We start from the raw sequence: 11,006 nt of genomic DNA on the forward strand, positions 1-11,006 counted from the left end.
ATTCTATTTCTGAGATTCTGGATCCTCTTTACTATCATTACTCTGAATTCTCTTTCAGGTAGATTGCCTACTTCCTCTTCATTTATTTGTTCTTGTAGGTTTTTACCTTGCTCCTTCATCTGTGACGTATTTTTTTGCCGTCTCAGTTTTGTTTGTTTGTTTGAGTGGAATTGTGTTCCTGTCTTACTGGTTGTTTGGCCTGAGGCTTTCAACACTGGAATTTGTAGGCTATTGGGTAGAGCTGAGTCTTGGTGCTGATATGAGGAACTCCATGAGACCTCACTCTGATGAATATTCCCTGGGGTCTGAGGTTCTCTCTTAGTCCAGTGGTTCGGACTCAGAACCAGCTAGTGAACAAAGATTCCGCAAGCCGCATGGGGTGGCAAAAAAAAAAAGAGCAATAACAAAGTAAAAAATAAAAATTTTGACTAGGAAACTAACAGATATGTTAGAAAGAATATAAAAATTAAAATGTAGATGAATCAACAACCAGAAGGTACATCAGTACCACAATACTGAAAAAGAGGAGGAGGGAAAAGGAAGAAAAAAAAAGAGGGTGGGTGGGTAAAGGCCTTGGCTGTGGAGGGCGAGGCCTAAGCAAGATGTGAGTGGTGGGCAGGGCCTATGCTTAGGACCCACAGGGCTGGAAAAGACCCTGGGGTCTGTGGAGGGTGGGGCTTAGGCTGAAGGAATGGAAGGGGCCCAGGCGTGCCCCCCACCCCTGGTCTCAGAGGGCGGAGGACCTCACCTGGGAGCCCAGCAGGATTCCTGGGCTCGAGTGGGTGGGGCAAAGCCCTCCTCTCCTCTCCTGCTCTTGAGGTCTGGGAGGGCCCCTCCCACCTGCCTCTCCTGATCTCCCCGGCCTCCCTCCTATGCTCCTAGGACCCACGCAGCCTGGATGGGGCTTTGTGGAGGGGGGGAGCCGGCTTGGGAGCTCAGCAGGCTCCTGGCCTGAGTGCGCCAGGCGATCGCCCTCCGCTCCTCTCCAGCTCTTCCCAGAGAGGCCCTCCCGCCTGCCTCTCCTGATCTCCCCAGCCTCAGGGGCGCCGATCCTGTCTGGCCTCCACTTCTCCTTCCCCTCAGTCCCCCTGCGTCCTACCGGTTCACTTTGGGGTTCCTCCCGTCTCCTTGGGAGTCAGAGTTCCCCGCCAGCGGCCAGCAGGTGCCCTAGTTGTGGGGAGACGCTAACTCCACGTCTTCCCTAACCACCATCTTGACTCCCCCTCCTTGAGTCATTTTTAAAATTTCTGATTTGGGAGTGAGGCATTCTTCATCTTCAGAGCTACTTCTTTTCCTCTCCCCTGTTCTGACAAAAGGTCCTGGACCTGCCTTAATAGCTTTTGCTGCTTGTGCTTTGTTTCACATTCCACAAAAGCAAACCCCTTCGGATCTCCAGTAGACTTACAATGTGATATACTTACAGAAACAACGTTGCCACATTTCCCAAATACTCTTTCAATCCAGCTGTGATTAACATTTTGGGGAAGTAACTCCTATGATACATTAGAAGCAATATTAAATAAAATAAAATATTAAATAATTCTTTAAAAAAAAAGGAGTTTGCTAAAATCTAAGTCCCACTGGACAGAAGCCCAGGGACCCCTGTCACCAGTGACCACTGGCAAACAGGATTTCAATTGCAAAGTTTGATTCCTACTTTCTAAGCAATTTTTTTGAGACCTAGTAAAACTCTGTCAGTGTAATTAATGACTGAAAAGAGCAACCACAATGGATTTCCATTGTTTCCTTCACAGGTAAGGCCTTGGAAAAGGCTGGGGGGAAAGAGTTCTTGGAAACAGTAAAGGAGCTTCGCAAGTCCCAGGGCCCTTTGGAAGTAGCTGAAGGTAAGTGTGGAATCAGGCCATGTTCCCTGCACAGCCTCACCACCTTCCCCTCCAGCATGACATGCTTCACTCACATTCAGTTTGCAGAGCGAAAGAGGCCATAACCAATCAGGAAGCTATTTTAGCATCTCTCAGATAATTTGAGCAGGCCTGCGTAGATCATTTCGTACACTTTGGGGACTATAAAGCGTCTGGATAGTTGAAGCCAATTTGCATCCCAGCTCACCCCAAAATGGTCTAGAGTGATTGGGTAACTTTGTGTGTGGAAGATACACATGACAAAATTTACCATTGTAACCTTTAAACATTGTACAATGTGGTGGCATTAAGTACACTCAGTGCTGTTCCTCCATCACCACTATCTAGTCCCAGAACTTTTTATCACCTTCTGTGGAAACCCCACACCCATCAAGTAGTCACGTCGTCCCTCCCCCAACCCCTGGCAACCACCAGTCTGCCTTCTCTTTTGATGGATTTGCCTCTTCTGGATATTTCATATAAGTGGAATCGTACAATATGTGATCTTCTGTGTCTGGCTTCTTTCACTTAAAATGTTTTCGAGGTTCATCCATGTTGTACCGTGTATCAGCACTTCATTCCTTTCTACGACTAAATACTATTCCATTTGTTTATCCATTCATCACTTGGGTTGTTTCCACCTTTGGCTATTGTGAATAGAGCTGCCCTGAACATTTGTGCACAGGTTTTTGTTTGAACACTGATTTTCAAGAATATTGGGTAACTTTTTGACAGGTGGGCCCAACTTCAGATCCGTGTCCCCCGCCCACCTCCAGGGACCATCTAGTCAGTGCCAAGTGCTGCCCTGGTGCTGGGGCTCCAAAGACAAATAAAACCCACTCCTGCCCTCAAGCACTGGACAGTCGAGGAGGAGAGACAGACACCCAAGTGGGGCACAGAGAGGGAGCCATGCTCTCTGCTTGGGGGAGTTGGGGAGGCGCCAGGGAGGATATAAGACCTGCGTGTGAGAAGGCTCAGTCAGGAGCAGCAGGGAGAAAGAGAGGAATAGCGGCCAGAGATGAGCCTTGCCCTTGGGCTGTGCTAAGGGTCTGGATTTGACCCTATACAGATGAGAGTAGAAGCTGGGGACTGTGATGATCAGATTTGATTGCTAGAAAAGTAATGGGGCTTCCGGTCAAGAAAGAACATGAGTCCGCACTTTACAGTCTGCACATACCCCTCCCCATACGATGATAGATAGAATTTCCTTTTTAAAATTTTAAGACAGAGCCACACTGAAATATAAAATAAATATCCAGGACTTCCCTGGCGGTCCAGTGGTTAAGATTCCGCACTCCCAATGCAGGGGGCACGGGTTCGGTCCCTGGTTAGGGAACTAAAATCCCACATGCTGCACGGCGTGGCAAAATAAATAAATAAATAAACATCCTTGTGGACAGAGAAGAGCTGCAGGCGGCAGCAGCAGGGGGACGTGGAAGCCGCGGGCTGGGCTCCAGGTCTGGTAACACGCAGAGCCATCAGGTGGTCAACTCCTACCTGCTGATGGGACTGGAGTCACCTCACGCTTGGAGGGGACCAGAGCCAGGCTCGCTGCTCAAAGCAAGGGCTGGATGCAACTCCCAAGCTCCTACAGGAAGCCAAGGCTCTGCCCGCCACCCAGGGCTATGGCTCGTGTGAAATCTGTTTTCTAGAGTAGCAGAAGGGAGCAGAGAGCCCCTCTCCCAGGCCCAGGGCCACGTGGCTCACTGGCTCAGTGTCTGGATCTACCGCCTCCCCTATGTGACCATGAGACAGAGCCCTGAATCATCCTTGTAAGACAGGATCCTAACTGCGGGGGTCTTGCAAACTGCCTGATGGGGTGGGAAGGAGAGAAAAATAGCTTCTCTACATAGAGTGAGAGCCTCCAACACACTTCTAAACAGTTCCAGAGGCAGAAAATAGGAGGTAGAGAGGCAGTATGTAAAAAGATGAAGAGATACAAACTACTATGTGTGAAATAAATAAGCTACAAGGATATATTGTACAACACAGGGAATACAGCCAATATAGCCAATATTTTATAATAACTTTAAATGAAGTATAATCTATAAAAATTTTGAAGCACTATGTTACGCACCAGAAACTAATATGTTGTAAATCAACTATCCCTCAATTTAAAAAAAAAAAGATCATGGCTGAGAATTTTCCAGAATGAAACCCACGAGTCCTCAGGTTGAAAACATTGAGTATATTAAATCAAAATAAATCCAAAACCTGGCCCATCAGGAATTCCCTGGCAGTCCAGTGGTTAGGACTCCGTGCTTTCACTGCCGAGGGCTTGAGCTCAATCCCTAAGCAAGATCCTGAAAGCCATGCGGTGTGGCTAAACCAAAAACAAAACCAAAAAAAAACCAAACAAAACCTGGCCCATCGTGGTGACATCTCTAAAGTTGAAAAATCAAGAGAAACCTGAAAAGCAACCCAACGAAAGGCAGAGCGTTTGTAAAAATGGTTCTCCTGACAGCCGACTTCTCATCAGCAACAAAGGATGCTTGGAGACAGAAAAGAAGTATCTTCAAAGCACTGAGGGGAAAAACTGTCAACTAAGAAGTCCATGTATTACTTTGTTATTATTCAACAGGGAGGGTGAAAGATGCAGAATTACAGACATGCAAAAATTGAGAGTCAGAAGCCCTCAGGCTCTTGCTGAAAGGACCACAGAGGCCTCACTGGGAGAAACAGAAGTGAACCCAGAAGGAAGGAGAGGGCTGCAGGAAACAAGCATGAGCCAAGAAATCGGGGCGTATCTGTCAGGTCTAAGTATCCATGGCCCTGGGGCCAAACAGTGGTAGCTCCCTGGGAAGAAGGGATTGGTGAGGGTGAATCTGGAAAAGGGGAGACAGTTCATCAGGGTCTAACACCATATTGCATTTAGTTTCAAAACACCATCAGTTGTAAGATATGCCCTTATGGTAAGAAACAATAAATTTCCAAGGTGGAGTGTCCAGTAGGAGACCCCACACAAAGCCAGGACACATTCAGTTTAAGAGCTAGCAAGACATGAACTACCATGCAGAAAGGGCAGCAAGTACCTTTTATTTTTTTAAATTAATTAATTTATTTATTTATTTATTTTTGGCTGTGTTAGGTCTTCATTGCTGGGCGCGGGCTTTCTCTAGTTGCGGCGAGCAGGGGCTACTCTTCCTTGCCGTGCGTAGGCTTCTCATTGCGGTGGCTTCTCTTGTTGTGGAGCACGGGCTCTAGGCGCATGGGCTTCAGTAGTTGTGGCTCACGGGCTCTAGAGTGCAGGCTCAGTAGCTGTGGCGCACGGGCTTAGTTGCTCCGCGGCATGTGGGATCTTCCTGGACCAGGGCTCGAACCCACGTCCCCTGCATTGGCAGGTGGATTCTTAACCACTATGCCACCAGGGAAGCCCCAAGTACCTGTTTTGACCTTGGCATTGGGTGGACCGAGGGGGGGGAAAACACCTCACTAGGGAACTTGAACCACAAGCTGCTACTCCTCTGGATTTGCAGCCGAATCCAGTGCAGCCCAAAAACCTCAATCAGGAAAGTTAGTGGGACATGACCTGGGTATGGTAGGGTCCCCAGGTGACATAGAAGTAAATGCAACTTCCCTCTGGAAGAACTCATCTCAATCCAAGCCCACAGCCATTGTAAAATGCATCCTGATTCCAGCCAGGAAGGTGGATGGGACAGGGGTGGGAGGTGGCGGTAGAAATGAAACAGATGGGCCTGGAATGAGACAAGTCAGAGGAAACCGACAGGTGGTGCTGGCGACAGAGATGGAGAAAGGGGAATCAGGCTTCGGGAGTGAATGATGATTTTGTTGGGCACATGTTGGACCTGGGGCACCAGCAATGTCACTGGTAAGCAGTTGGTGAAAACTAAGGATGAAAATGGTTTGCAGATGGCTGTTTAAAAGCCAGGGCCAAGCACCTCGGGCAGCAGAGAGAAGAGCACCGGGCCTGGGCGGGCAGGGGGAAGAGGGGCTGTTGCAGGAACCTGAGACAGGGGGAAAAGCACAGTGTCACGGAGACCAAGGATTAGCAGCAGCAGCTTCCCAGCCGGACAAGGGGCCACCCTGCAGTCCCCTTCGCTGTGGTGACCCTGAGAAGATGGGCTCGCCTGAGGAAAGGTCCTGGAGGCCCTTTGCAGCTGCACTGCCATCCCTCAGAGCATGGTCCTCACCAGGTGACATCACATCACATAAGGAGTATTAGCAGATGCTTCTACCAAATATCAGTGTCCCAAGCCCCGAGATCACTTGACCTTGACCTTGGCACCTCTAAAGAACACTATAAATTGTTACAACTACAAGCCAAGGCTTCCATTTCCAGTTGCCATGGAAATACTTTGTTTTAGGCTGACGTGCTATCATGGACTACCTTCAAAATCTAGTGTAAATAGCGGGCGTCAGAGGGATGAGAAGGCGTGCCATTTTTTTCCTGATTAAATGTTTGACTTAACATTGCCGTTAGTGGTATATTCCTCTTATTTAAAATGACTTTAGGGCTTCCCTGGTGGTACAGTGGTTGAGAATCGCCTGCCAATGCAGGGGACACGGGTTCAAGCCCTGATCCAGGAAGATCCCACATGCCACGGAGCAACTAAGTCCATGTGCCACAACTGCTGAGCCTGCACTGTAGAGCCCACGTGCCACAACTACTGAAGCCCGTGCGCCTAGAGCCCGTGCTCCGCAACAAGAGAAGCCACTGCAGTGAGAAGCCTGTGCACGGCAAGGAAGACTAGCCCCCGCTCACCGCAACTAGAGAAAGCCCACGTGCAGCAACGAAGACCCAATGCAGCCAAAAATAAACTAAATAAATTTATTTAAAAAAATAAAATGACTTTAACATTAAAAAGAATACCATTCAAGGGCTTCCCTGGTGGTCCAGTGGGTAGGACTCCACACTCCCAATGCATGGGGTCCGGGTTCGATCCCTGGTCAGGGAATTAGATCCCACGTGCCGCAACTAAGACCCGGCACAGCCAAATAAATAAATAAATATTAAAAAAAAAAAAAAAAAGTATACCGTTCAGCTGGTAACATGATCATTACCCGGTGTGTAAAGAGCTGGACTCTCTCCAGCATATGAGAGCAGTAAGGGCCTCAGCGACTTTGCCCCAAGCAGGCAGGGCCCATCCCCAGGGTACTGGGTCCCCTTGGACTACAAGGCCGACAGGGACATTCCGTTCCTGGTGTACAGACGTACAAGGTCGTAGAGTCAACCAGTCATGCCCACTGCCTGCCTCCTCAGTATTTATATTGACTGATTCCTTCACTCACTCATTCCCTAATCAGATGGTTGGCACCAGCTGGGCACTGGGAAGGCGAGGCGTTCACAGCCGTAGCTGACAGGCGGGGGATGCCCCTTGCATGTCTCCACCAGCCCTGGCATGTGCAGTCATAGCCTCTCCAGCACTGTGGACGTCGCTAGGAAACGCAGCTCGTATACCGGGTGGGCATCATGTATTTCAAATGAGTCTTTCAAACCAACCCCACACACTGCCCTAAAACAGACACACACACATTTGTTACAAACACAGCCCGTAGCGGCCACAGCCTGCCCGAACTCCCCCAGGCTCCCAGAGCCTGGCCACTGCCGGAGGGTTGGGGACCTTGGCTACGCCCGGCTCTTTGAGTGGCACAGAGCCCCAGCTCCACAAGGTGGGCAGCTTAGGGGCAAGCAGCATGTGGGGTCAGAGAGTGGCCAGTGGGTCAGGCCCAACCCCTTCTCCAGGGATCAACGGCCACAGGGAGTTCCCTGGTGCTCCTCATTATCAGCTCTGTCACTGACGGGAAATAGGTTTGGGGGGGTAAAAAATAAAAGTAAGGAGTATGAACTGAAGTTATGAGACAAGGCAGGCATAATCCAAATTCACAACCCATTGTGAACACCTGCTCCCTGTAGGCTCCTCAGGGATGTAGAGATGATCAAAAGGACAATCCCTGTCTGAGGATGTATACAACCCAGAAGATCGGTTCTAAATTTATGGAGGGTCCTCAAATCACCAAGCGCAAGGCCTGCATCAGACCTACCAAGTCAGGATCTCAGACGGGGCAAGAGGGGAGGGCTTGTCCATTTTTAAAAAGCCGTTGCATTAGTTTCCAATCGCTGCCCTAACAAATGAGCACAAACTTGGTAGCATCAAACAACACAAGTGTATTGTCTTAGCGTTCTGGACTCAGAAGTCCACAATGAGTCTTTTTTTTTTTTTTTTTATAACCTTTATTTTTTTAGGCAGTTTTTTTGTCTGTTTGTTTTGGCCGCGCTGCGCAGCTTGCAGGACCTTAGTTCCCCGAGCAGGGATTGAACCCACGCCCTCGGTGCAGTCCTAACCACTGGACCGCTAGGGAATTCCCCACAATGAGTCTTAAGAAGCCAAAATCAAGGTGCTGGCAGGGCTGGTTCCTTCTCAGAGCAGCCGTCCCTTGCCTGTTCCGGCTCCTAGGCTCCTGCATTCCTTGGCTCCTGGATGCATCACTCCAACCCCTGTTCCTTCATCACAGCACCTCCTCCTACCTTTGACTTCCCTGCCTCCCTCCTATTAGGACCTGTGTGATTACACTTAGGGCTCAGCTGGATAGTCCAGGGTAAACTTCTCATCTCACAATCCTTCACTTAATCACACCAGCAAAGTCCCTTTTGCCATGTAAGGAAACATTCACAATTTCCAGGGATCAGAGACAATTCCACTGTGTACCTTTGATTAGGAGTCACCTAACCTGTGGCCAGAAGGCAGACCATGTGAGAGTCTGTGACATGCTGTCACATCAGCTTTCAGTGTGTTTACCCAAAACTTGTGCAAACCGTCAAAAGCAAATCTGATACGGCTCCTACTCTCCTAAGAGGGACACAGGCGATTGAGCCTAACCCCCGGCTTAAGGTGAAGACGTAGGAAATAACCTGCGGCATTTCTCTCTCGTGTCCCAGCCGCCGTCAGCCAGTCCAGCGGACTTGCAGCCAAATTCGTCATCCACTGTCACATCCCTCAGTGGGGCTCTGACAAATGTGAAGAACAGCTTGAAGAGACCATCAAAAACTGCCTGTCGGCAGCAGAGGACAAGAAGCTGAAGTCGGTGGCGTTCCCGCCCTTCCCCAGCGGCAGGTAAGATGCTCTCCTCCAGGGGGGCGGCAAGGGTGCTGGGTCCGCTTGCCCAGCCTTCTCGCTGGGGACCAGCTGCTCCCCCACGTGGTCACATCCAGTCTGGCCATCCCAGAGGACGTGACCAAGGGCTGCCAGCACAGCCAAGCACGTTGACCAGGCGATAGAGCAAGAGACGCAGTTTCCATCCTTCACAATGCAGGGAGAAAGCCAGTTCTGGGAGGAGCGGGAGGCAGAGTTCTCTTTTGGGAGCCTGCCGTGTTGAAAGCCCACGTTCCCACCAGCTATCCCGGTCTAGAGCACTGGATCTGAAACACCAGGCTCAAAGGCACTTGCTCCTCAAAGTGTGGTCCACAGACCAGCAGCAGAGAGCCCACGGGGTTAGGATGCCAATCACAGAATCCCCAGGGGATTCCGGTGCTGCTCTGGGGCTGGGAGAGCCTCGAGGCTGAGGCTGGAGAAGTGAAGGGCTCTCAGCAAGGGCTTGCTTTTAGGGGTTGGAGAAATGATTGCTCTAATTGCCACAGACCCCGACTGGGCATGGGAGCAGTATTTCAGGTAAATAATGAGGCTGTCTGTCCTCACGTGTAGCAGGGCCTCTCCCCTCACGCTCACAGCCAACGTGAGTTATTGCTTTAATTTTCAACATCCTTTCTCCTGAGAAGCCCCTCTGTAGCGCAGATATGATTTACACTCTGAAGACATTCTGTTACAGCCGAGTCACAGGAAGGCGAAGAAGGAAGGAATAAGGGCTAGCTTCCTGCCGTAATCCTATCTCAACCTGAGCAGGCAGCGCTGGGTCTCCACAGCCTGGCCCGGAGACACTGCGGGTTGAATTCTTTGCATAGCTGGGCCCACGTGCCGAGATGTTCTGGGCTGGGACGTGGCAGCTGAGTGAGAAGAATTCTTATTAGGCGGGCCAATCCTGGACCCGCCCAAGGGGCTTGGTGGCTGACCCCAAATGACCAGCGGTGTCACAATGGCTGCGTCCCTGGCGCACAGCTCCACCATGGCATCCTGGGGCTTGGGGCCCTGCCCAGAATCGTCACTGCTCAAATTACACTGGCACGTCCACACAGGTTAGCGAGAGGAACATGAAATGCATGAAACAGGAATTAATGAAGACGTACTTTTGAGCATACATTATTGCCCTTTAATAAACAATCTGTTTAGCATGTAAACCAGTTTTGAGGGAACTAATAAAACCTATATTGGCTTTTTTTTTTTTTTTTTTTTTTTTTTTGCCGTGCTGCGAGGTTTATGGGATCTTAGTTCCCTGACCAGGGATTGAACCCGCGCCCTCGGCAGTGAAAGCATGGAGTCCTAACCACTGGACCGCCAGGGAATTCCCTATGTTGGCTTTTTTAAATGCTGAGTTGGTAGGTTTTTTTTGTTTGTTTGTTTTTGATTTTTATTTTATATTGGAGTATAGTTGATTAACAATGTTGTGTTAGCTGAGTTGGTAGCTTTTAAAGCTCAGCTGGACTTGAGTCAGGCCACATAGATTCAAACACAGGCCACCGCTCACCAGCCAGCCCTAAAACCATTGTGCCTCTCTGAGCCAATGTGGCATATGTGAAGTGGGGACAACGTCCCCTGTCTGTCCCCCTACTGGGCTGTCCCTCTTCTGGGGTGAAAGGGGATCGTGCGTGGACCAGCCTGCACACGGTGAGACCCCGAGCGATAGGAACAAGGACCTGGTGCCAAGATGAGAAGGAACCACATTGCCCCTACCCCGGGCTGAGGGCAGAGTTACTCCATGGGTCCCAGGACCAAAGTGACGTCAGCTCTTCTCTTCCTTTGGCACAGGAACTGCTTCCCCAAACAGACGGCAGCCCAGGTGACCCTCAAAGCCATCTCGGCCCACTTCGACGACTCGAGCGCATCCTCGCTGAAGAACGTCTACTTCCTGCTCTTCGACAGCGAGAGCATCGGCATCTATGTGCAGGAGATGGCCAAGCTTGATGCCAAGTAGCCGCCCCGCGCCCACTGGTGGCCACCGCGCTCACCATCCGGAATCAGGAGGATCAAAGTCACAGGAGCGGGGTTTTATCTTTTAAAAGGAGAGAGGAAG

At 50.1% G+C, this 11,006-nt stretch overlaps 1 protein-coding gene across 2 annotated transcripts in view; it reads left to right on the plus strand.

Moving 5' to 3' along the window:
• The window catches only part of MACROH2A2 (macroH2A.2 histone), a 54,421-nt gene extending 43,507 nt beyond the window's left edge, over positions 1–10,914 (plus strand). Inside the window, exons 7-9 of one of the 2 annotated variants that reach the window (XM_068547727.1) lie at positions 1,755–1,844; positions 8,761–8,935; positions 10,742–10,914. In XM_068547727.1, the coding sequence (XP_068403828.1) occupies positions 1,755–1,844; positions 8,761–8,935; positions 10,742–10,907 (431 nt within the window). In that variant the 3' untranslated portion in view covers positions 10,908–10,914. The remainder of the gene's footprint in view (positions 1–1,754; positions 1,845–8,760; positions 8,936–10,741) is intronic. The other variant, XM_068547728.1, reaches the window with a different exon arrangement.
• Positions 10,915–11,006: the final 92 nt, after the last annotated feature.

Source organism: Eschrichtius robustus, chromosome 7 (genome assembly GCF_028021215.1).
Source record: "Eschrichtius robustus isolate mEscRob2 chromosome 7, mEscRob2.pri, whole genome shotgun sequence".
Lineage (NCBI taxonomy): Eukaryota > Metazoa > Chordata > Mammalia > Artiodactyla > Eschrichtiidae > Eschrichtius > Eschrichtius robustus.